The following is a 27,711-nucleotide window of genomic DNA, read 5'->3' on the forward strand; positions in this document are numbered from 1 at the left end:
TTATCGTTATATAGTAACTTAAAATAAACCCAGTATTTTAGGCCAAATTTGTATAATGGTTGAATAGAATGAAAGCAACCGTGAGAAGTTACAATATATATAATAATTTTATGTCATTGAGGTTAAAGGTACATTTATTGTGCGCTAGATTTTGGCTCATTAATAATGACAGATATTAACTAATTTACACATATAATTTTGTAGTTTCATACAAGCATTTTAGCCACTACAAAACACTACTTTTGTTATTGTAATCTGTGTCACTCTAAGTATTTGGGAGAAGTTTTTGCTACCTGCAAGAGGTCCACAGATATTGCATTCACAAGCATTTTGAAAAGTCTTTACATATAATTTTCACACAATTAATTTCACACAACCAATTTAAAACTGGGTGTAAGAGGGTAAAATATGCAGCTTATGTCTAATTATGACTTGATGTGAGAAAGGTTTGCTATTATCCAATAACTTAATTCCTCTAAATTACTTAAAATCTGTAAATTTATTTTGGCAGGTTCTTAAATGAGGTCAAATAATATGCTTTATTGTAATTAAATTGTTGCCTTGGGCTCGAGCACTCACAGACATTATGGCACCTTTGAAAAAACAAGAGTTATCTGAACCTACAAATCAAATGTGAAGTTTGAGTTTTAGCCAAGCAAGGATCTCAGATGAAGAGATTGCTTCAGGCCAATAGCACTTTCTGTTCTTAAAACAAGTGTGCAGGGCCTGCTGCAGATGACTCCAAAAGGTTAGCAACTCTTCAGTCACTACCTTGGAAAACTGGACCATAATCTATATCTTTTCTATCAGATATAATATTTATTACAGTGCTATTGAGCTATTTTAACAATCACTTACCAACAGTGTTTAAACAATGCAGTACTTCATTCAACATAATCACTATTAATTTCAATGCATGTCTCTCAGCTACTTAATCGCACTTGTGGAGAAAGCACTGGGCAGTTTCAGTTGATTGAAATGGACTATCAGTAAGTATGCATGCTGCTAAACTCCACATTTCATCAAAATCGCTCTGAATTATGTGATACAGATGGACTCTTTAAATGACCACCTTTGAGGAAATACAGTACTCCCATTCAGTTTCTGTTCATGATAGGTTTCTCTTACATGCTTTTCACACAACATTTGCGTGATTTTTCCCTCATGAAGGGCCTCCAATATGCCGGTATTGGAATGACCAAAACCTGCAATTTTCCATATCAGTCCACCTTTTTATATAGCATACCGTCATTCTGTGAATAAAAATGGGGGGGGGGGGGGGGGGGATGTGTAACTCAACAGCGTCGGCGTCTGCATCTAATGTCAAGTATTTGACGGCATGCCAGACTCACTTGTTTTTCTCAAAAAATGGCTCAAAAATTTTCCTCCAGTTTTATATGCCCAGTTGAAATTAGGGTGATAATGGTGAGTAACACTGACAGTTATTGCAGTCGGTCCCGCACTGATCAATGTTGTGTTGAGAAAGTGTCAGGTCCAAGAGGGACGAGTCTGGACACAAGGATTTGCTGTCAAACATTACGTTTATTAACACATAATTCATAGAAGAGTTTGGGAAAATAGTGAGAGCTAAAGTACACACGTGCACAATTTATGAAAGAGCGTGGGAAAATACATGGACAATTTAATGAAAGATATGCACACAATAAAAGAGCATGGTAAAATCTACTGCAAATATTGATCGAAAGAAGTGGATTTTAAACTTTTCCTTTCCATTCACATACTACCTTAAAGTAATCCCTTTCTAATCACCACTCCCTATCGTTGGGGGCTGGTGGCGGGCTGTCGATGGGGGAGCGGGGCAGTGCGGAATACAGTATAGAAGTAAAGATGTCCTGCAGTTGTATAGGGCCCTGGAGTATTGTGTCCAGTTCTGGTCTCCTAATTTGAGGAAGGACATTCTCGCTATTGAGGGTGTGCAGCATAGATTCACAAGGTTAGTTCCTGGGATGGAGGGAATGATGTATGCCAAAAGGTTGGATAACCTGGGGTTGTATACGTTGGAATTTAGAAGGATGAGGGGAGATATGACTGAGGTATACAAGATTATTAAGGGATTGGACACGATAGAAACTGATTACATGTTCCCGATGTTGGAGGAAACTAGGATTAGAGGCCATAGTTTAAGAATACAGGGAAGGCCCATCAGGACAGAGAATTTTTTTTTAACCCAAAGAGTTGTTGGTCTGTGGAATACTTTGCCACAGAGGAGGGTAGAGTTGGTTTCTCTGGATAAGTTCAAGAGCGAATTAGATAAGGTTCTTGTGGACAGGGGAATTAAGGGTTATGGGGAGAAGGCAGGGACAGAGTTCTGATAGTGGAAGATCAGCCATGATCTAAATGAATGGTGGTGCTGGCTCAATGGGCTGAATGGCCTACTCTAGCACCTATTGTCTATCGCAGGGGTCTCAAACTCAATTTACCCAGGGGCCGCTGGAGGTAGAGTCTGGGTGAGGCTGGGCTGCATCAGGTTTTCCACAAGAAAAGCTCTTACAAAAACATTCCAATGTTATCAAATGTCTTTATTTTTATTTTTTAAACACAAAATAAGATGAAAAAATAAATAAATTAACAATTCATAAGAAAAAAAATAAAATCAATCAGTAATAAATAAATAAAATGAAAATAATAATAATGAAAATAATAATAATACAGCAGACATAGAAGACTGAAGAAACCACATATAGTTGCTGACTGGAGAAATGTAATTATTATTATTCAGATTCAAATGTCTGTATTAACAGTTCTTTAACCTTTAACTTTCTGAACATGAATGGAACATTGAACATAAACTGTTATGAACATGTCTTCTTCTGCCTACTTCTTACTGCTAGAGATCTGGCAGCGCTTCCTCTCGCATAGCCGAGCCACATTTGGCTTAAGGGAGGAGGCAGTTGAGACCCTCAGTAGGGCTTGAAGATGCTCGTCAGTAAGTCTGGACCTGTACTTGGACTTATTGAAGTTCAAGGTAGAGAAGAGCTTTTCGCACAAGTATGTGCTCCCAAAAAGACACAGGGAAAGCTCATGGAAGCTGGGGGGCAATTCTCTCAAAAATTGCCCAAGCTTGTCTGCTTTTCCACTCACCTCCCTGAACTTGGTTTTGAGTTCAGAGTTGCACTGCAGGTCAATGAACTCCATTTGAAGCACAGGAGGGGCATCTTGCACATCAAAGGAGAAGGGGTCCGCAAAAATTTGAAATGTGGCTCTGTGCATCTTGAAGTCTGCAAATCCGTGATCAAATTCCTCCTGTAGCTTCAAAATGACATCCACATACTTCTCACCACTGAATGGTGTGCCTGAATCCATGAGTGCCTTGCATGCCGGGAAATGGCAAAGGTTTGTCTGAGAAAGCTGGGCTTTCCATAACATAAGTTTCGCAGAGAATGCTCTCACGTTGTCATAGGCAGCACTGACAAGTTGCCCCTGACCTTGTAACTTCTTGTTCAGTACATTAAGCTCATGTGTAATATCAACAAGAAAAGCTAAGTTCATGAGCCATTTGGGATCACTTAGCACGGGAACAGCAACCCCATCTTTCTCCATGAAGGCTTTCACTTCCACTCTCAACTCAAAAAACCTCTTCAACATGTTTCCCCTGCTGAGCCAACGTACCTCGGTGAAGTAGAGCGCATCCCCATAATCTGACTCCATTTCCTCTAAAAAAACCACGGAAACTTCTGTGCTTTAAGGTCCTGGATCTGATTTGGTTGATGCATTTCACAACGACAGATATCACATTGTCAAACTTCAGGCATTTGCTGCAAAGAACCTGCTGATGGATAATGCAGTGCAGAGCAATGGCCTCCTCCACACTCTCCTCTTCCAGTTTTTTTTTTAACAAGTGCCACCAGTCCATTTTTCCTCCCTGTCATTGATGGCGCTCCATCGGTTGTTATTCCAACAAACCTCTTCCATGGCAAACAGGCATTCTCAATGGCATCACACAGCTGGTAAAATATCTCCTGAGAGGTGGTCTGGCCATGCATTGGAATCACTGTGAGCAACTCCTCTGTGACTTCAAAATTGTCATCAACACCACAAACATAGATTGCGAGCTGGGCAGTGTCGGTGATGTATGTGGTCTCATCAAAAGCGACTGAGTATACACTGAAACATTTTGCATTGAAGTTTCAGTGTTTAGCCGATGCGTCTTTTCCGCTTCATTTTCTGTCCGGCTGAGCAACAACTTCCGGGTTCAGACTGGACGCCGAAGCGCGTGAAGCGGGAGCGGCCACGGAAATTGCGCATGCGCCGCGTGCATATAATGACAAATAGAAAATGCACACAAATATGCTTATATTCGCAATAAGCCCAGCCGATGTCCCGTCCCCGAGAGCAATATACCCCACCGTGATTGGTAGGTTCGTTCAGCTCCGCACACAACACTGAAAAGTGCCAATCATATCAAACTCGCGGGCCGCACTAACATGAAACTTTCATATTAAGGCGGGGCCACAAACTATCGTCCCGAGGGCCGCAGTTGGCCCGCGGGCCGCAAGCTTGAGACCCCTGGTCTATCGGCTTCAGACTGTTCAAACTGAGGACAAATCCATAGATTGCTCTCAATCTGGTAGACCTAGTCTTAAATCATCGTGCTCTGTGATTGCCCTCACAATCTTGTAGACCTAAAGTCACAAGTTTAGGGTTCAGGTTATTTTGTCAATATGCGGGCAGCAGGATAATTATCCCTCTCTCAGAAGTTCTGTGTCACTATAAACTGCCACTTTTGGTTGGCCCTGCTTTCATTACCCTGTGCCTGTTTCCTGCTCTTAGTGGGGTCAGAGCCTTATTTCCTTTCCGTTACTTCTTGGGCACTTTGATATGTCCTGAGTAAGTTTATTGCCTGTATAGTGGGTGACCTTATATTCACACCTTAGGGTTGGGTTAGGTGTGGGATTTGGGATAGGGTTAGGGTGAGGGCTACGGTTGGGGTTCTGGTTAGGGTTAGGCATGGGGTTTCAGGGTAGGGTTGGTTTAGGGGCCCACAGCAACAGAGAGCAGGCAGCAGACTGCCGAGTTGGTCTTGAAATGCCTGCATCCTTCTGAACTTGAGTGAGTACAGACCCAGAGCCATCAAAAGCTCCTCATATGTTAACCCTCTCAACCCTGGGATAATTTTCACAATCCTCCTCTGCCTGATTGAAATGAGAAAGCTACGAGGTAAGGTCACCATTGGGGAGGGGACAGTCAACTTCAAATAATCTGAATGTTGAAAAGCAGACCATGCGGCAAGGTGAAGTGGAAGTAGAATGTAATGAAAAGGGTTGGTCATGCTCAGGTCACTTTTAATTACCTTCAATTTTTCTACTGTCCATTGATCACCAAACAATCCACTCTTTTGTTCCTCACATTTTCTCTTCCACTCCCACATTACTTCAGTTCTCACATGCAAGACATCTTTCCTACTGTCCACCTGCTCAGCTGGGATGCCAGTTTGATGTCAGCAAAAGGAGTACTTGCTCCTGTTTCTGTGCTGCCATTGTTCTTTTCAGAGTTTTCTAAGCTGTACAATTATTTCCAGCAGCTCATTTAAAAGATGTAAGTTTGGTACGAATGAGCACAGCTTTGTTCCAGCTGTGACAAGGGAGTTTGAAATCAGGAAAAATATCAATCAATTAAAGTGTCTCTACCTCCTACTCTCCCAGAAAAAATGAAATTGACACTTGCCTTTTGGTCGAACATTAACTCAACTTTCCTTTACAACTTGGCTGCCTAGTGTACTGCAGATTCATTTTTATGTTTAATTACGTCTCAATTACAATTCTTGTTGCTCAGCCCTACAAAGGACCCATCCTAGCCAGGTCACTCTCTCATCCCTCCCTGCCAACTGACCATAAGACACGAAAATACAAATTTCTAGATTGAAAACTGCTGTTATCAGGCTCGTTGGTAAAAGACCCTTGCACTGTACTTTTTCTATACCATGCACTGGTCTTTAACAATATACCCTGTGATCTTTGACTGGAGGTTGCCATCAGATCCACAATTTCCCTTTTTTTTTGAACAAGGTGACTTTGATTAGAGAGAGGGAGTTCATTAGATGTAGTTTTTAGGATTTTTTTTACTTTTTATAAATTTTTATTTGACTTAACTTGGCAAATATGGGTTTAACATGGTTATCATAGATTAATTCAATTACTTGTTTCTTATGTGGATCAAGGAACTGTCTGGTATAGTTCCATCAATTTTTTTTTCTCTTCTTTTGTACTTGTGTGTCTATATGAGATGACTTGTTATGTGCTTTCCTTAAAATTTTGTAAGTTTATATGTTAAACTCAATAAAAATATTTTAAAAAGAACGGAATGTAACACGATACCCTGGTGCTCTTTAACTTATCTTGAATTTTTCTGATTTTCCTGGATAGTGCACAAAACAAATGTTAATACCCAAATATTTTCCTTTTAGAAAAGCACGAACTATAAAAGAAAAAGAAATTTTTGTATACTTTTAAACAGTTAATCTGATTGATAGTAGAATATAGAAGGTAAAAAGAACATATGATACTAATTGGTCTTTAATTTACATTAAAAACATATCTCAGCTATCACCTCCATTATTTTCAACTAAATGATCCAAATCTAGGGCGCACCCAACATTTTGATTTGACTGATTCCATACATCAGCATACACGGTACTAAATTAGTCCCTTATCTTGTTACAATGCCCTCTTATTCAAAGTCTCCCTCTGGTGCAAACATCTCAATGTCTAACTATCATGCCTACTTTGGATCTGGTTCATTTCAATAAGATGATGGGCAACATCTCCACAATCACACTCAAAACTGGTGCTCCTCAAGGAGGTGTAGTCAACCCCCTACTCTTCTCTCTATTCACTCAAGATTGTACAGCCAAATTCCATTCCAATTCTATCTAAAAACAGCAGTGGGCCACATATCAAATAATGACAAGACAGAAGACAGAAAAGAGATTTAAAGTCAAGTGGCTCTTTCTCAACATCCATAAGATGAAGAAGATAATCATTGACTTAAGGGGGCAGGTTAAAAGCCTATCCACATCAATTGTGTTGAAGTGGAGAAGTACAGAGCCTCATGTTCTTAAGAACAAACATCTCCTGAGATTAGCACACTGAAGCAACAGTCATAAAAGCTCACCACAACTCCTCTACTTTGTTCCAAGACCAAGGATGTTCAGCATTGACCCTCTTGTCCCTCAACAACTTGAGAAATGCACCATCAGGTATATTTGCTTGATACATCACAGTGTAGTATAGGAGCTGCACTGCTCAAGACCAAAACAATAGAAAGTAAATCTCAGGGTAAGAGTGGACTCCTTACATTCAAGTGCACAACTCAATATCTAAGGCACATGAGAAGAATGCACTTGGGTAAAATATCAAAGGGCTTGCAGCAGCTGTGATGCCAAAACAGTTATATTTCAGCTATTACGCTTAGAGTTTCTCATAGAAGTAAAACACAAAAATTTGTAGATACTCTGGTTGAATTAAAACACAATGCTGGAGAAACTAGCGGGTCAAACTGTGTCCTTTATATAAAAGGTAAAAATACATAATCAAGCTTGAGCCCTTCTTGAAGGTATGTAAAAATGTCGACAGGCATCCGAACAAAAGAGTAGGGGGGAGGCATGGTTGCAAAGGCAGGAGGTAATAAGTGGAGAAGGGAGGGAGGGGTCAGCAGCAAGGGGAGGAGCGATCACTAGGTGATTAGAGAGGGAAAGGCGGGGGGAGAGGAGAGCTCAAAGAGGGAAAGGAAGGGGGAAGGAGGGTGGGGAGAGGAGAGCAAGTTTGCAGAAACCACAAAAGGATGTTAATGTCATCTTGCTGGAGAGCGTCCAGATGTTCAGGTGTTCCTCCAATTTACAGGTGGTCTTGGTGGGATAGTACATAAGGCCATGGACAGCCAGGTGAGTTTGGGAGTGTATCACAGAACTAAAATGGTTGGTTACTGGGAGGTCTTTTTCACTAGTGCAGACGGAGCGAAGGTGCTCAGCGAAGCGATCTCCCAATCTCCACCTAGTCTCTCTGATGTATAAAAGGCCCATAGAGAATTTTCCCAAAGACTTTTATGTACTTGTGTGGGCCTGCTGTATGTAAAATAGGGGAAGGGACAGAATGATCTGTCAAATCAATTAAATGAATTCTCCCTCATTCATTTGGCTCTAACAAAGAAATTAGAATACTTAATTCAATGTAAACCAATGTACAGAAAGCAAAAAAGAGGAAAAGAAAAATCAAGATATAGTAAGTAAAAATATCGCAAAATAATGTTCAATTTGAAAGAAACACCTGCACAAATAAATTTAAAGACTTAAACCATTAAAAATCTATTTACATATTTCAGCCCAAACTTTTCCTGAAATGTTTAAAGTGAGCTCTGAAATTCATGTCCTTCATATGTAAAATATGTGAAGAAGAAGGTCAAATTGTGAACAACCCCATGATGTGTATTTATTGATGCTTGCTGAAATGCCAAAAGCAACAATGTGATTTATTCCATAAGCATTCATGGTTAGTTCTTCCATAGAATTGGGGCTAATGCCACAAGAGTGAGGAAAAATAACAATATTTTTTAAAAGGCTCACTGATGAGGAAAATCAAAAGAGTAACATGGATTCCACAAATACTTTAATGATTCCATCATTTTTTGTTCATGGAAATGCTAAAGAAATATTAATGTACTGTAATTTATCAAGATGAAGGCACAGCTTGTGGCTTAACAGCTTACCTTACGAACAGCAAGGCTGTCACTCAACCGCTCTGCTTCATCTATATCCCCTGCAGCAATGGCCTTGTCAAGGTTTTTTTCCAGATTTGTCTGAAAGAACAGTTTAATAAGTGAATTGCAAATAACAGAATGTAAAACTTCAACCACCTGAGGCTAAGTTTGATGGGGAAAAATATTATGTGTATAAGAAAAGATCTGAACAACTAATGACTTGTAAATAAAACACCCATCAGTTATTGTAAAAAAGAATCATTATTGTTGAGGGCTTTTCTGTCTTTATTTCAGTTACTATCAACTAGGACTACATCTGTATGAGTTGTAGTACAGGTATTAAGATATTAGTAATTTCTTTGGTAGAATCCCACTGAGAACTTTTCAATATTACAGCAAACTTTTGACTCCTGCAAAGACCTCTTTAGTCCTAAATTTCAAAAGTGCAATATCCACCTCCTCATCTGTCTATAACCAGCAGTTTAAAAAGTGTAACACAAAAACCACAACACTCATTTTGGCAAATATCAACAAGTATAAATGTTCTCCACCACTTTTACACAAGGGTGGCACAGTTGGCCTAGTGGTTAGCGCAACGCCTTTACAGTGCCAGCGTTTGGGACCGGGGTTCAGATCCCTAGCTGTTTGTAAGGAATTTGCATATTCTCCTCTTGTCTATGATAGTTTTGCCCGGGGGTTCTGGTTTCCTCCCACCGTTCGAAACGTATCGGGGCTAAGATTAATTGGGTGGAAGTTGGGCAGCATGGACTCGTTTTTAAAAATTTTAAATAGTAAATTTTTAAAATTCAATTGAACAAAAGATCTGCATTACTCTGCAATGGCTGCAAAAAACTGCAATTGATAATAAGTCATTCTTAATTATATCATAACAGATCATAGTTTTTCTGCTTCTATAAGATTTCTTTATTTAATTTTCTCGACTATTAAACTGGATTGACTACAGTATGATAATTGGTAATCTGGAACTAAACATCAGGACTGCCAACTTGATCTACAACATTTAGGCAAACTTGTTATGTAGTCATTCCACCACTGACACAATTTTTTTTTCCCACACACTCAATTCTTATCTCAAGACGTCAGAGATCTAAATCATCAGTTGATAGCTGACAAAAAATAGAGTTTAATTTATGGTATGACAGATGAATTTGTGCAATCTGCACTTTACTGAACTGGTTTTAACCTGTCCTACATCAATTATATCTTTAATGCTAATCCAGCAATTCAGTCCCTGAAGCAGATTTTTTTTTTATACAATGCCATTAAGGTGACATCAAGCAAACTGACTAACATTGTCAATCTGTATCAGATCTTAGTGTCTAAATATTTAACATCAGCACACAGGCATTTATTGCTAAACTATTCACCACTGAAAAGAGCGTAAGTGGATACAAGATGAAGACAGATTACTGAAATGTGAGGGAGCATGAATATGGTAAAGTGGAAAGAAAACACATCATTTCCCTTAGCCAAGATTCTAATGGCACACAATTGACATGGGTAAACTTTCCATGTACCCTTCTTGTGTAGCTTCACCATTTGATTTTCACTAAATTTTACTGAGCATGTGATGTTAATGCAGCAATGTTCCTGTTCCTTCCTCTAATTCAATACTCAGGGGCGGCATGGTTAGTTAATGGTTTGCGCAAAACTGTTGCAGTTCCAGTGACCAGGGTTTAAAACCAGCGCTGTCTGTAAGGAGTTTGGAGGTTCTCCCGCGTCTGTGAGGATTTCCTTTGGGTGCTCCGGTTTCTTCCCACCATTCAAACACAGCGTGGTAGTAGATCATTTGTTGTAATTGGGTGGCATGGGCTCACAAGCCAAAAGGGCCTGTTACTGTACTCTTTGTCCAAATTTAAAATGTCTCCTTCTTCTTTGGCTTGGCTTCGCGGACGAAGATTTATGGAGGGGGTAAAAGTCCACGTCAGCTGCAGGCTCGTTTGTGGCTGACAAGTCCGATGCGGGACAGGCAGACACGGTTGCAGCGGCTGCAGGGAAAAAATGGTTGGTTGGGGTTGGGTGTTGGGTTTTTCCTCCTTTGCCTTTTGTCAGTGAGGTGGGCTCTGCGGTCTTCTTCAAAGGAGGTTGCTGCCCGCCAAACTGTGAGGCGCCAAGATGCACGGTTTGAGGCGATATCAGCCCACTGGTGGTGGTCAATGTGGCAGGCACCAAGAGATTTCTTTAGGCAGTCCTTGTACCTTTTCTTTGGTGCACCTCTGTCACGGTGGCCAGTGGAGAGCTCGCCATATAACACGATCTTGGGAAGGCGATGGTCCTCCATTCTGGAGACGTGACCCACCCAGCGCAGCTGGATCTTCAGCAGCGTGGACTCGATGCTGTTGACCTCTGCCATCTCAAGTACTTCGACGTTAGGGATGAAAGCGCTCCAATGGATGTTGAGGATGGAGTGGAGACAACGCTGGTGGAAGCGTTCTAGGAGCCATAGGTGATGCCGGTAGAGGACCCATGATTCGGAGCCGAACAGGAGTGTGGGTATGACAATGGCTCTGTATACGCTTATCTTTGTGAGGTTTTTCAGTTGGTTGTTTTTCCAGACTCTTTTGTGTAGTCTTCCAAAGGCGCTATTTGCCTTGGCGAGTCTGTTGTCTATCTCATTGTCGATCCTTGCATCTGATGATATGGTGCAGCCGAGATAGGTAAACTGGTTGACCGTTTTGAGTTTTGTGTGCCCGATGGAGATGTGGGGGGGCTGGTAGTCATGGTGGGGAGCTGGCTGATGGAGGACCTCAGTAAACATTTGAAAATTTAAATTTAAAAAAAATGTAAAACTTTCCAAAACTACTTGGAAAAGATCTAAAAAATAAACTGTAGGAAGAATGTAGTTGTAGTATCCATGGAAGGAAACGGAGAGGCAACATTTTGGTTTGAAACTTGCTTCAGGTGAAAGAGAAGACGGACAGTATTAAGAGAGGCAGGAGTGAGTCAGTGATAGGTGGGCCAAGTACAGGAAAAGATGATGGACGCATGGAGCTCATTGGGGTGGAGATGGGAAGCAGTGAGAGGTGGAAGCAGACAAATTAAGACCGACTGGGATAGATGACGCTAGGAGAGAGAAGGAACAGTGGAGATATTTGATGAAGATACGAGATTGGTGGAATCATGTAAGGGAGGGTTGGTGGATGAATAGGAACAGTCAGAGAGTGGATACGGTAGGAGGGCTGTATGAGTGGTGGGTAGGTAGAGAAGGTGGTGAACTGGGTAACAGGAGGGTAACTTGGAAAGAAAGGATTATGTGAGAAGACCTGAATGGATGAGGAGAGAAAGAGACCAAGGGGGAGCCGGTTAAAGACTACCCATGTTGAAAATGAGATCTGAACTTGGCTTCACCTTGGCAATAGAGGTGGCCATGGACAGATGTTAATATGGGAAAGTGGAAGGGAATTAAAATGTGAAGGTAAAAGATACCATTATTGTCACGTACATTTAGATTGTAACATACATGAAATTCTTTAATTTTGTCTACCATAAGAAAGAGAGTCACCACTTTGTCCAGCACCACTCACAGAAATTAGGCCCCAGTGAGTACAGGAGAAGAGCACAGGAAAGAGTGCTCCAGCTGGGGCATGATGAGAGCACAGGTGCCTGGCCACACAATCTTTGGAAAAGAGGCTGTTGATAGAATTTGTCCTTCAACTTATTTTGCACTATAAAACTTAATACTGATTTTTTAAAAATCATTCAATTCAAACCATGGAGACAATAAACATTTAAATAGCAATTGTAGAATATGTAAATGGAACAGTGCTTTTGTCCCACTATATTCTAAAAACAAAATGGAGAAAAAATATCAAGCAGTTCAAAGAATCTCAAAAAGCCACAAAAAAAATGGTCACTGCAGAAATCTATTAAAATTCCAGATACCATATATACTCGTGTAATAGTCAAGTTTTGAGGACCAATTTTTTGAGTCAAATTTGAGAGAGATATTCCTTTTGTCCATGATAAGAACCTGCATAGGTACTTCAGATGGCCAGGACCAGATGGTAAGTCCATGATTGGGGCGTCGGGAGCTCAGATGGACAGGTGGCTGGAGCCAAGGATTCGCGATTGGAGCTCCTGGAGCTTGGATGGGCGGGCGGTCAGGGCCTAGGAGAGAGTCTGTGGACTGAGCGTCAGGAGGTCTGGCACACGAGCGGCCAAGTCAAGAGTCCTCAGACGGGCTGTCGTGAGCTCTGGTGGACAGGTAGCCAGGTTGAGGATCCGCGGTTGGGGCGTCAGAAGCTCGCAAGGGTGGGCGGCTGAGACAAGGGTGCACAGTTGAGGTGATGGGAGCTCGGATAGACAGGCGGTCGGGGCCAAAAATAGGAGTCAACTTTTACACAGGTGCCACTATATTATTCAGCAGTGGAATAAATAATGATAATAATCAATTATCTTCTTCATAGGGAGTCTCTGAGATGAAAAATGCTTTGTTTCCACAGATCTATGGTGGGTGAAGGGTCTTATATAAGATCTGCATGGGTGACTCAAGAAGTATTGACAGGTCATTTGTTATGTCCTGCTGTTTGTGTAAAACTTATAATATATTTACACTGTACAGATAAAAGCTGTGAAATACCATCTTAGATGATTCTTATTCATCTTGAGCTGTCACAGAGTGAAGCACAAGACTCAGTAATGATCTTATAATTCTTCAGGGAGACTTTGAGAGCGTCTCTGAAATATTTTCTCCAACCTCCAGTAAATCTCTTTCCCTTGAAGAGAAATTATTACATTTGTTTCAGGTATCTGGCAGTTGGGTAATGTGGAGATGGCTGAATATGACCCTTTTTTGGGATGTTGGTCTTGAACAAGATGCTAACATTTATATGTATTTGGGAAATCATTTACATTTACATTGCACCTTTCATACAGCAAAACATCTCAAGGCACCATATGTCCATACATGGACATATAATCAACAACTGACAAATAGATAGGGCTTAAAATATATATTGAGAGAAAATGTGAATAGACAAATAAAGAGATTCAGGACGGAAATGCAAAGCTTAAGACCATGACAACTAAAGCAACAGTGGACAGATAAAAGCCAAGGACATTCAAGATGCCAGAATTAGAGGACTTCTTTGGAGAATTGTGCAGCTGAATATGATAGAGAAAACAAGGTTCAAGGCCATAATGGGATTTTACTATCATCTAAACCGGTCCACAGATGATGCTAAAGCCTCCCTCCCCTCCATCCTGACCCACCAAGAGAATAGTGCCTCATACGCCAGGCTAGTTTTCATTGAATCAGCTCAGTGTTCAACACAATCATACCTCAGAGATTGGTAGATCAACAGTCATCACTGGGACTAATCACCTCCCTGGAACTGGTTCTTAGACTTCTTGGCTGAAAGCCCATAGGCAGTCCAGTTTGGCAGCAAAATCTCCAGTTCAATCATGGTAAGTACTGGTGCATCTCAGGGCAGTGTGCTCAGCCTGTTACTGTTCACGCTGTTGTCTCACAACTGCACTGCCAGATTTAGTTCAAAAGGTTATCATTAAGTTTGGGGATGATACAACAATGACGATTCAACGATGAAGAGCTGGCTTACATAGAGGAGGTTGTAAGGCTCATCAATTGGTGTGAGAACAGCAACCTGAGTCTCAATGTGGACAAGACAAAGGAGATAATTGTGGACTTCAGGAGGATGAAGGTTGACCACTCTCCACTACACATCAATGGCTCAGTTGTGGAGAGTGTTGAGCACAAAGCTCCTTGGTGTGCATATAGAGGACAACCTACCCTGGACTCACATCTCCTCATTAGTCAGGAAACCACAAGAAGAGGTGTTCCAAAAGAGGTGGAGGAGGGCAGAGCATTTTACAGGACCACAACTGAGTATCCTCTCTGGCTGCATCATTGTGTGGTCTGGTAGCTGGAAAACATTGGACCAGGTCAATAGAGAGGATAATTAAAAGGGCCAAGAAGATAAATGGGGTCTGCCTTTCCCCTATTGATGACATTCACCAGGAGCATTGATTAAATAGGGCTCGAAGAATGATAATCCTTATTATCAGGAAGGAGGCATAGAAGCGTCAAAGTCAGGACTGCCAGGCTGAAAAATAGCTTCTTCCTGCAGGCCGTGAGATTGATGAATGATAATCTTGGGTCTCATATAAATGAAACTGAGTAAATTATCCCAGAATATTTACACATATTTCTTTTATAATTACCCAGTATATTTTTATTTATTTTATTATTATATTGTGTGTTTGAAATGGATGTGTGCACACCACAGTCCACAGAAAATGCTCCTTTGTCGTGTTGTATATGAATAGTCAAATAATATTAAACTTGAAAATAAGGAATGTAATGCATAATCATGTACGATGCAAGCTAGATATAGCAGCAACATTTTGGAAGAATATAAATTTACGCTGGGTGAAAGATATCTGGCTAGCCAGGAGAGTGCTGTAATACACAAATCTGGAGATATCAAGAACATAGATAAGCATTTTCAACAGCAGATATCCTAAGGCAGGGTAGAAGTCAGGCAGCATTACAGAGGTGGAAGTGGCCTGCTTTGATAGGTTCATACGAGTTTAGTTTAAACGATATGCAGTATATTGATTTCATCTGATGAATTTCCTTCTTTTTAACAGTTTATCAGTATGTTCGCCTGAGCAAGTGTCAACATTTTGAAATCCAGAGGGGTGAAATACATTTAAGCAATAAGTTACTTCTAACATTTATTGCAATTAACCAAATTAACATGTGATGTGGCAGCACCATTTTACATGAAAAGAGACCAATGCTGAATCGCGATTGCCTACAAGTCTAATTGTAATCTGGGACAGACAGAAATGACAAATCAACTCAATTCCAGAGACAATAGATGCAAGACAATATGCATCATCCAATGTCACATTATGGAGCTACATACGGCACATTATTTCTTTAAAAACAATCTGAATGAATGTTGTCATTCCACCTGCCTAAGGGTACGCGATCTACCAGTACTTTTTCCAAGCAAAAGATAACCTTGCTGTTTTTTCTGGGTGCAATTATTCTGAGAAACCCATAAACCTGCACTGACACTGGAAAAGCTGGACTGAGTTGCTTTGTTAGGAAGTGATAACAGTTGAGGACAACCTTAAAATTGGAGGATTTGAAATATAAAGTTTGATTGGAACACATCTCGTTTAATCATTTAATACAGTCAGACAGGACTTGGTTGGAAATGCAGCCGGTTCACAATGAACTCACGGCATTCAGTCCCAGCAAATTCCTGTGTGAATTCTTTCTTATTAGTTTTCAAATATTTTATTCATGAGTGATGTTTAATAGCATTCAAGAAAGTAGACAGTTATATGTGGTTCTTCCGCTTCCTTTTTACAACTTTTCTAATGCTCCCTTTGTTGAATTTCCATTCTCCACCTTCCATAAATTCCTTCCTGCCTAACAAGTTGCACTTTTGGGTCATGCAGTAAAATGTACCATGACATTTCACAGGAAATTATCCGACAAAATTTGGTGTGAATCAAAGATGAGAATATTAGGAGCATCTTTAATGGAGAAATGGTGAGGCAGGAAGGTTTCAGGGAGGGAATTTCAGTGCCAGTGGCAGGAGTATAAAATCAGATGTATCAAAAGCTAGATCTTCAGAGAGCTATAGGATGTGGACAAAAAGGGAGAGAGAAGATATCAATGATAAATATAAAAATAAGATTGAAATAAAATCATACTGTGGCTTAATCAGCGGGTCAAAGTACACTATCAAGTACAGGGATGATGGAAAAGTATATGGCAGTAGAATGGCCAAAGCTCATTTGGGGTCAAATAATTATTAACAGTTCACTTCCAGCAGTACTGTCCATATCAATTTTTAGATTAAGCCATTTGTTAATCATACTTTTCATTGCATCCAAAATCTTTAACTTACCATCCCAAAGTTTGTACCAAGACTTCACCCCATCTACTGAATTTGCATTCCTACGTGCTTTATACATTTTCTCTCTCATTGAGCCTCATCATAGAGCCATCTCAGTTCGACTTTTTGTCACTAACTTCCCAAACCTTTACAACAAGGCGATTTCATTGAGCATTAAGTCATACTTTAAATTGATTCTTGTTGGCTCTCTGATGCTGCCCAAGATATTTTACAGCTCCACTAGGTTCTACACAGTAAAATTATGTAAGTAAATATTATTACCTTTGAACAAGTTGCTTTGCAAGCGGGAGATTTAAACCTATCATTTGCTCCAAAATACTGTCTTAGTTCACTCCAGTGGGCCTCTCTCATGGCCAGCTCACTCCTCAAACCAAGCACAACATCAACATTAACAGCATGAATTTCATTCCGATTTGATTTAAAAAATCATTCAGTTTATTGATTATTGCCATCTTATATAACAATGCTTTATTCTTTCTTGATATCACCCTTATTTTTAACACGAGTACAACATTAAATCACAGAAATCAAACTTCAAAATGATTGATGTTAACTTATCATTCTTCTGTCAAATAAACTGTGGATTTCACTTGTTAAATTGTGTTCAGAAAAAAATGTTTGTTTATTTTTAAAAGTGATTTATCTAACAAAATTGAATTGAAAGTTAAAAAAAATTAAAATATTAATTATTGCAAAACTGTCAGGGAACTGATAAACTCTGTACATTAATTCCAGTTAAATACCTTTCAGTCTCTGTTTTCTGCTCTTGCTCAGATTTCTGTATTTTGATGGCAATCTCGTCACTATTCGTTCCCAAGTTTGTCAAGCCTTCTATGGAAGTATCATTTTAATAATATAAAATCCATTAGCAAGTGCTTACTTCTTAAAGCTCTCTAGTTTCATCCAAATGCATCTCAGATCTGTCTCATAAGTTGTTCACAGGTGTTCAGGCTCATTCAAGTTAAATGAGAGAAATAATGAACCTATTCACATTACAGATATACCACTTCACCCAAAAACATAATGTTAGTTCAGAATATTTGCATCAAATAATAAGAAAAACAATAAAATTAAAGCATTGCAGTCTCCTTTGACATTTCACTAACATTATTTCATATATTAGTATAGTGAATATTCATGAATAATTCAATGGTACATAATTTCTCAAACAAAGTCATACCTGTGCCAGCATTTTTTCGCTTTCGTCTCACCCTCTTTTTAAGTGAGTGTTTAGCTATGGCATTCCTTCGCTCTTTCAATTCTTGAAATTTCTAAGAAGAACAAATCACAATTAAAACAACAAAGAATATTAGCATGCTTCAATTTAATTCAGATGTGACTCGAAACCAACCAGCTAGCCAGCACATCGAGGTAACTGTGAAGAAGGCACGCCAATTGACATGTCCAAGAATACTCTACAGGAGCCCTATGGAAGTATACTGGCTGGTTCCATCATAACCTGGTTTGGTTATTCATGTGCCGAGGAGCACAGAAAGCTGCAGAAGGTAGCAGAGCCAGGTCCATCACAAGCTCTGACCTCCCATCCATTGATGACATCTATGTGAGGCTCTGCCTCAAAAAGGACATAAAGGACCCCCATCAACCAGGTCACAAGTTCTTCTCAATTATGCCTTTGGGCAGAAAGTATAGAAGCCAGAGGACTAGCACCTCTAGCTTAAAACAGTTTCTTACTAATGACTATCACTTGTTCACTAATCATGGATTGCTCTTGGTAATGCCACTTGTTTCTTTTACTGTGTTAATCGTGAATACTTATTATCTAGCTTTTGTATTTATTATCTCTTTTACAATTTAATTTAATGCATGCTACTGTACAGTAAAAACCCCGGTATCTGGTACCAATGGGGATTGGTAGATGCCATATAAGTGAATTTGCTGGTTGCTTGAGATTGCGTGTTGAGTGATTGGCAAGCTAACTGAGAGGGGCACCAATTTTAAACTTCTGTATTTTTTTTAAAATCTATTTTCTGTGATGTTTTTTTTGTCAGTTGCTTGAATTTCAGATAACAGGATTTTACCTGTTCGGCTGCAGTAAGTTAGAATTGTGGTGCATACAGATGGTAATAAACTCTATCACCTATTCAAAAATGTGGCAGCCATGCATAATAATAATATATGAATATACTATAAACATTCAGCAATCAGGCAACATCCATGGAAAGAGTTTAGGTTTTAGATCAAAGACCCTTCACAGAACTGGGGAAGAAAAAAAACAAGTTAGCTACAAATTGGAAAGAAGGTAAAGGATAGAGCAAATTACATTCTCTGATAGGCTGAGGCCTGCATTGCTATTGCAAAGAATTCAAGTCAATGAAGCAATGGAATAGCTGTAAATGCTGGAAACACCGTGGTAAACGCTCATGTGATAAATGATCTACATAGAGCTATATGCAAAAGTTAAATAACTCAAATGTTTCCTTTCTTTTCTTTTCTTTTCCAATCTTTTTTATTATTATTATAATTTATAAACACATACAGTTCAAAGAGATATGAAAAAATACATAGTAAATAACAAATTAATACAGAGATATTAAACAATAATATTGCAGAATAAAAATATATCATAAAAATTTTTTTAGATCAGTTTAGAGTATGAACTATCTCTAAAAAAAATGATATAATTAATAAAAATATATAAAAAAAGAGAGAAAAAAAAACCCCAAAAAGGAAGAAAAAACAAATCTGAATTAAAAACTTTTAAAAACTTTTAAAAAAAACCTACCGATATAGCTAAATCACGCCGATCACTCCGATCTCATCTAAAAGCCCAATTATCATACATAATCATAAAAAGAAAACAGAGCCAGATCAACTCACCACAAATGAAAATATTGAATAAATGGTCGCCAGGTTAACTCAAACTTAGAAGGGGATTCATAGACAGAGTTTCTAATTTTCTCTAAATTTAAACATAGTATAGTTTGGGTAAACCATTGGAAAACAGTGGGAGGATTAACCACTTTCCAATTCAATAGTATAGATCTTCTAGCCATTAGTGTAAGAAAAGCAATCATACGATCCGCAGGAAGAGATAAATAAGTCAAATCTATCATAGGTAATCCAAAAATTGCAGTAATGGGATGTGGTTGTAAATCAATATTCAAAACGGTAGATATAATGGAAAAAATTTCCTTCCAATAATTCTGTAAAGAGGGACAGGACCAAAACATATGTGTAAGGGAAGCTATTTCCAATTGACATTTATCACATATAGGATCGATATGAAAATAAAAACGATGGAGTTTATCTTTAGACATATGAGCTCTATGAACAACTTTAAACTGTATCAGTGAATGTTTTGCACATAGAGAAGAGGAGTTTACCAGTCGCAGAATTTTATTCCAATTTTCATTGGAAATATGAAGGTTGAGTTCTCTTTCCCAATCATTTTTAAACTTTCCAAAAGTCCCAGAATTTATTTTTGTAATTATATTATATAATTTAGATATCACACCTTTTGGAGGGAATTTTGAATATAGTATATCCTCTAAAACACACGTAGTCTCCCGATTGGGAAAAGAGGGTAAAGTCGAAACTAAGAATCTCCTAATCTGCAAATATCGAAAGAAATGAGATCTAGGTAAATCATATTTCATGGATAATTGTTCAAATGACATGAAAGAGTTATCCAAGAATAAATCCGAAAAGCATGTTATACCTTTAACTTTCCAGAGTAAATAAGCTTGATCAATTAGAGAGGGATGAAAAAAGAAATTTAGTATAATAGGGGTTTCCAAGATAAAATGACTTAGGCCAAAAAATCTCCGGAATTGAAACCATATACGTAGTGTATGTTTAGCCATTGGATTATCAATTAGTTTATATAGTTTAGTAAGAGTAAAAGGGAGAGCAGCTCCCAAAATAGAACTAATTGAGAAATTTTGTAAAATGTTTCCATTTCAGAAAGAGAATCTAACATTAAAAAGCTCAGGTTTTGGATAGAGTAAACTGAAGCAGGCTTTTACACTGAGGTTCACTGAGACAAGGACATGGGTGAAAGGTGAAATCTTTGAGGGGAACATTAGGAGGTGATGAGCGCTGAAGGAGCTGATGAAAGCGGGCTCGATTTCTACATTTAAGGAGATAGGTACATGGATGGGAGGGGGGTCTGGGGGGCTATGGTCTGGGTGCAAGTAAATAAAAGTTTGGCACAAACTAGATGGGCCAAAGAGCCTGTTTCTGTGATATGGTTTCAGGAAGTCATTTTTAAAAATCAGAGCTACACCCAATTGAGTATGGAGGACAAATGAAACCTGTTTAATCATGGGGACCATGACTGAATCAAAAGGAAATTACTGTGATCATTTGATATCAGTAATCACTCACACAAGAATATCACTGTAGAAGTTCTTCACAGTAATGATATTTCCTTTAACCATCTTCAACTGTTTATTAAATCTTTCACATGTGATTTTGCTCCTATTTCTTTTCATAATGCTCAACCTCTCTGATTAAGAAGATTCTGGTAACTTGCAGCACATCTTGGACATTGCTTAGGTATGGGTCGATAAGCAACATTCAGTCCGATGCAAAGCCCCCTCCTCTCAAACTTCGACATTTACCGCTGTTGTTACGACCACCATCTTCATCACCCTGGGGCTCACCGGTGGCCAGAGATTTAACTGGCCCAGCCATAGTGAAGCTGCAAGAGTTTAGTAGATTCTGCCCTGGTAGCTCACTTCTGGAACTCCTTAAATTTTCTTCATCAGCTAGAAAGTTACTGTCAAAACGGTCATGGAAAATTCACCACAATTTACTTCAAATCTCAGGAAGCTGAACCTCATGAAGAGATCAGCACTCAAATCAACTTAGTCAATATTTACTCCTTCTTTAGTTGTGTCCAGTGGATCAAAAAAAGGTTCTTATTACAAGACCTCCAGCAAATCTGTCTATCTTAAAAGTATTTCCTTTCCCAAGACATTCCCCAAATAGATAACAAGACCACAATCATAGTTTTGTCTCATTATGTTGATTTAGACATATACTGCTGTTCCTTGGTTACTGATGAATGGATTCTGGAATTCCCTGGTACTTTCAATAGTCAATTAATATTTGCCTTTTCCCAAAAAGGGAAATTAATCTACTGTATTCATGCTGGTCTAAGTAAGTCAAACTTGAATAGATAAAAGAAAATATAATCAAATATCTATTAATTAAACCATATAATGAAAAACATACCTTCCATAGTTGCAAGGAAACTCCAGATGGGCACTCTTCAGTTATATCTTTCATTTCATCTGAAGATTTTTTTTCCTTGAAACAGCTATCTGTTTTAATTACAATGCCACTCTCTTCTGATCGCACACTGAAAAAAATTACATCAGAGAGAAGTTGTTAGAAACACTGAAATGAGACAGACATGGCAACTTCTAGCAAAATCCTGAGGCAAAGATTCTTGTCATTGAAAGTAAACATCAATGGTGAATAAATGTCCCTGCTGCAGTTTTCAATACTTGAATTATTAAGTCATCTTTCCAGTCACCAACGATTATTACATTGAGCAGATTTCATGATGTGAACGTTGAAGTCTGGTGAAGCTTTGCTGATGTTAATTTGAGGTCCACTTAATTAAAGCTTCTAAACTAACACAGCCTCAGGCAAAAAAATAGAAAATAAAATCAAATTACATTAAAAATAAAGTACGGTATATTTCATTTATGTCAGAATAATATACATGCACTACAAATGATGAGTTTATTATTTATTTATAATTTCTATAATGAAAGGAAAGTTTGGGATCTATTTAAAATCTTGTTTGAAGACTGAATAGTATTCATCAATATGACAATCCTGATAACAAATCTTACCAACTACAGCATAATCCCCGTTATTCGGAATTCAAGCACCGGCAGCCTCAAGCAACCAGCAAGAAAATCGCAGAAAATAAATAGGTAAAAAAGATGATAATTTAAAATTGACGCGCCTTAATGTTTAGTTCACCAATCACACAATCTCAAGCAACTGACAAATTCACTTATCCAGCATCTACCAATCCCCATAGGTGTAGGATACCAGGGATTTTACTGTATTTACAACACCTTCATTTATTTCGTCCTCTTTTATAATTTCCTTCTGACAAACCACTAGGTCTGAAAGGAGAATATTGATTCTAAATTCACGTTGTTTTTGTTGATTGGGTACACCAAAATAGCATATTCACAAAATATTCTCCAATTTAATAAATAGAATTTAGTTACCGCTGAAAAATTCTTACCAGATAGGTGTTTGGTCTGTGGAATCCACCATTACTGTTTCTGAGGTAATGCTTTAAAAGAAAGGAACATTTATTGTATGAATAATGAAGAGCATTATTCCAACAGTCATCCAAATGAATGGGATAATTTTAATCTGTGTAAGTGAGTCAGAAAATGGCGGGAGTTTCTAATAAATGCAATGTGTTGCATTTTGTAAGTCAAACTAAGGCAGAACATATACAGCAAATGCAAGGGCCCTGGAGAATGCCTTCATCAGACAAGATATTGAATAAAGGAGTTATGATGTCATGTTACAGCTGTACAAGATGTTGTTAAGTCCACCTTTGGAGTATTATGTAGTTGCCCTGCTGTAGGATGTCATTAGTTGGAAAGGGTGTGATAAAGATTCAACATAAGGGTTTGAGTTACAAGGACTAATAACAAATATATTTGTTATCTAATAACAAATAGTATTTTTAAAAATTCCATAACATAGCATTCAAGAATGTTGCATTATGTAAGGTATTTCCTTTGATTTTTGAATATAAAAACATCCATACTTTATAAAAGTCAATGAAGAACTTAATATTTTGCTAACTTACTGTGATCCCTTATTGAAAGTTTGTATGTTCTCTAGCCAGTGCTAAATTTATTCACTTCAAACAGACCAATGTTTAACATCTTTGGTTAACTGACGTCAAGCATAGGGATTATGAATTTCTGAAATGTATTGAATGGGAAATGAAACATAATCACCATAGTTACAGATAAAGGCTAATAATCCGAATGTGTGGCAATCCTGACATTCTGGTGAAAATATCAGAACCATTTAGGCACTGGCTGAGGTCACTTTGACCATTGCAAACAATACTTAAAACTCCCATCCATGGGATAGGATCACAAATCTTTCTACCCTAATGATATTTTATTACCTGGAGTACAATACTGCAGGACTCTTTACAATCATAAATATTGAAGGATCCAAATCTACCTCTCTGTTTATTCCACTCTTTATATACAGTCGAAGACCCAAAATCTGGATGCCAGAAATCTGGACCACCTGAGAATCCGGACTTATCGAAAACTCTCAAACTTTTAAAATTTAACGGGTTTTTGTGTGCGCGCGTCCATGTGTAAGTCCCGCAGAGGCACAGTGGAAAGAAGCAACCAGAAGTTGCAAGTGCTCCACTCAAAAGAAGTAGAGCAGCTGCAACATCAGTCACGGAAATAAATGAATAGACTTTTTTTTGTACTTTGCATTTTATATGAAAATGTTTCGTAAATAAACTAAAATTAATATTTATTAAATAACTTCTCCCTTCATTTGTATATTGTGTTTTTCTTTTACGAATATTCATTTTGAAACATTTCAAGCATTACACACTTTTTTGTAGTGAAAGAATTATGTCTACATTTCTGTTGTGTTGACTTTATTTTTCTTTACAATTGCTCATTTTGAAAAATTAAACTATATTTGCTAATGAATAAACTATAAAAATTTACTTGTTCATCTCTTCTTTATTCCTCCTGAAATATGAATTTTAAAAGTATTACCCGAGAACCTGGAAAATCCAGACTGACCCAAATCCAGAATTTCGGACTGTATCTAGACTAGAGATTAATTAGATAAAAAAGTAACCGACAGTGGTATTATCACCACAGATCTTAAAAAAGACACGTAAAACCATATCAAAGTGAACATGCTCAACAATCATAGAATTGCCTTTAGCCTGCAATAGACTCTGCTTTCTTCAAAGAATTTCATTAAACTTGTCCGACAAAACCAGCCTTTTACAAACTCATGCTGTTCTTAATTAACCCACTTCTTTCCAGGGGAGCATTCCATTTTATATTATTAGCTTAATCATCAGAGCTGATAACAGATTGATTTATAGTTGTCTCTCTCCCTTTTTGAATGTAACATACAATGGAAACAAGAGCAACAATTTGTACTCCACTGTTCATTTCACTTACAAAAATATCCCTGTACGTTTGTATTCGGGCGCAACTTTCAGATCTAAATGATATTTGAAATATTGCAGTCATGGCTTCTGATATTTGAGATACAAGTTCCTTCAGTATTCTTGGATTTATGCCATCAATCTTTTTCAACTATATTACACCATTTTTTACAAAATTGCTTCCATGCAGCTACAAAACTGCTCCACCTCCTCTCATATCTTTTAAGCACACTGCTGTCCTCTGAAAACTAAGGTAAAGGAGTGAATTTTTGCTCTGCCCATATCTACCATTTTGGTTTCTTTTTCATCTCTATTTGACATATCCTATATTATTGTTTTTGTCTATTTATTAAATCCATCACTTTTGTTGCCTATTCATTGTTTAAAATCTCATCCTACTGTATTTTTGTTTCACTACCTTCTTATTACTCGAGTATAGGGGTGGCCAAACTTGCTCAATGTAAGAGCCACATACCATAAATTCAAATGTTTGAGAGCCGCAAGACATGAATAAATATTACATACATGTTTTTACTTGTACATTCATATTTTGTTACAAAAATGTTATGTAAATATTAAGAAATACCTAATAATATTTATTCACATATGCAGTTTTTAAACTGCTAATTTGTATTTGTTTCAATAATCCAAAATATATATATCTGTGATGAATTTTGTGGACCAATTTTTAAGGTAAAATTTAGGAGGTTGACTACGTATACTATTTTTGACCACGATAAATGCCTGCATCATTTGGTTTCAGGTGCTCCGATGGGCAGGCACCAGGGGTGTGGGAAAGAGGCCACAGGTGGGGCATCGGGAGCTCAGATGGGTGGGCAGTCAGGGCTAAAAATAAGGGGCTGACTTTTACACGCTCACTAAAACCACTAGTGTGAGCACAACCTCGTACGATTCCTGTCTCAGCTATCATAATTCCATGAGCCACACATTATATGTCAAAGAGCCGCATGTGGCTCACGAGCTGCGGTTTGGCCATCCTTGCTCTAAGACGTGGTGTGTAGGTAATGTCTCTTCTAACTCTCTCAATATAATTTTATATACATAATTGCCAAATTTTCTGCAAAAATGTCAGTGGTAACCTTTATAATTGTGCACAAGTTCAGCACTGCTATGTAAATAGAGAAATCCTGAATTTCCCTACAATTGTCCCATTTTAAAGCAGTACCTCAACTTTTACTGTGTACTGCTTAATCGCTTCTGCCTTCTACCCGGTGTTAAATCTCATCACTTATTCAATATATGCCTCCCCCGTTTTTCCCACCTCTGTAGTTGCTTACATTCCAGGTGCAACTTTTTTTGATCCTGATAAAGGTCTGAAACATCATTCATCCTGGCCCATTCAGTGGTCACAGCATGTCTATTTTAACTTCAGATTTCTAGAAATGGCAGTGTTCTACTTTCTTTCCAGGATTTCACAGCAACTTCCATGTTAATCTTATTTACAATCAAGTAGAATTAATCACAGTATCTTATTATCCATTCTCATAACCAAACATATTTACAATACAATCTATTTTATTTCTCAGAATTTGAACCAAATTTGTTGGTCTGAAAGTCATCTCCAACGTTCTCCTGGAATTCCTTTCCTATTTACTTTCTTGCATTGTATAGTTTTGTACTGAACAACGTACTCCCAAGGGAGTAAATTTCCTTCCCATCCCTTATTGATAACTAAACAAAATGCATATATTTGCACAATTGCTTATGTCTCATGCTGAAAAGAGGAAATGCTGGACAGAACTTATCAGACTCAGTCCAACTGTGCTAACCATTTTGAAATCATTCCATGAAGATGGCTAATGAGGTATTCACCAGATATCCTTTCTACCTTATGAATAAAGTATTAACGACCATTAATTGTTATCAATCCATTTTCCTGTTTCAAATGACAATCTGAATCTGACATGCACCCATTTACAAAATTTATAACTGATAAGCAGCCAAAATCCTGCCAATCTAAACTGAAGCATCTGCAACTTTTAAATGTTTTTTAAAAAGATGTGTTAAAAAAAATGAAGCCTGCACGATATAATAATTTGCAAATTACAAATGCTTGAGTTTGCTCTTTCATTCAAAGATGCAATGCAATTGGTTTCTATAATTACTCCCACCAAGTGAAAACTTGATTGCTAACCTTGAGTGTCATTAAGAAAGGACAGCTGTCAAACACTACACACCACGTTCAAATAGTTAATGCTAACACTTGCTAAGAGCTGTTAACTCTTTCAACCTTCTGAATTTTGTTTTGTTACTAAAATTCAGATTTCCATTTTAAATTTTGATTTCCTGCTCCATGAGAAAATTTTAATTAATATTGGTTTTGTGTGCATTTTATTCTTGTAATTTATTATCATGCCTAGAGATAAAAAGGGGATAAAAGATAAAATGCCTAAAAAAATATAGGCTTCAGCAAAGTTTGTGGGAATTATTTATATTGAAAATATTGTTGAACATAATCAATTATGTTTGGAGCAAAGAGATAGCCTCCTTTTGGGCAGTCATCATATAATGTAGACACAGATAGGGCTACAAGTAGGAGGAGAAAATTCCTGCTGGGTTAGTCTTGTCACTGATAAGTGAAAAAAAGAAGCATAATGCAACGGTTAATGGAAAAACAAAGGATGCATCATGTGAGAGAGAGCATGGCGCAAAACCTATAGAAAGATTGAGGAAAGTGTGCACCACGATCTACAGAAAAATGAAAGACATAAAAACACAGCTGTTAAAAGAAGAATGAAATAGACAAGGGCCAATGGGTAAAAACAGATCAATTTCCCATACAAAAAGAAACTCTCTCTCACTCTTTATTTTTCCCTTCTATCTCTCTCCTTCTCCCTACTCTTTCTTTATCTCAGGTTCTGCAGGACAGTAGCTTCACATTGC

General features: G+C 38.0%; 1 protein-coding gene across 2 annotated transcripts in view; it reads right to left on the reverse strand.

The window, feature by feature from the left end:
- fam204a (family with sequence similarity 204 member A) overlaps window positions 1-27,711 on the reverse strand; it is a 58,054-nt gene that overhangs the window by 25,674 nt on the left and 4,669 nt on the right. For both annotated transcript variants that reach the window (XM_069900052.1, XM_069900053.1), the window contains exons 2-7: window positions 22,867-22,917; window positions 21,831-21,957; window positions 17,812-17,902; window positions 17,375-17,462; window positions 16,893-16,995; window positions 8,722-8,811 (exon numbers count right to left, since the gene is read on the reverse strand). In XM_069900052.1, the coding sequence (XP_069756153.1) occupies window positions 8,722-8,811; window positions 16,893-16,995; window positions 17,375-17,462; window positions 17,812-17,902; window positions 21,831-21,957; window positions 22,867-22,898 (531 nt within the window). In that variant the 5' untranslated portion in view covers window positions 22,899-22,917. The remainder of the gene's footprint in view (window positions 1-8,721; window positions 8,812-16,892; window positions 16,996-17,374; window positions 17,463-17,811; window positions 17,903-21,830; window positions 21,958-22,866; window positions 22,918-27,711) is intronic.

This window comes from Narcine bancroftii, chromosome 10 (genome assembly GCF_036971445.1).
Source record: "Narcine bancroftii isolate sNarBan1 chromosome 10, sNarBan1.hap1, whole genome shotgun sequence".
NCBI classification, from domain to species: Eukaryota; Metazoa; Chordata; class Chondrichthyes; order Torpediniformes; family Narcinidae; genus Narcine; species Narcine bancroftii.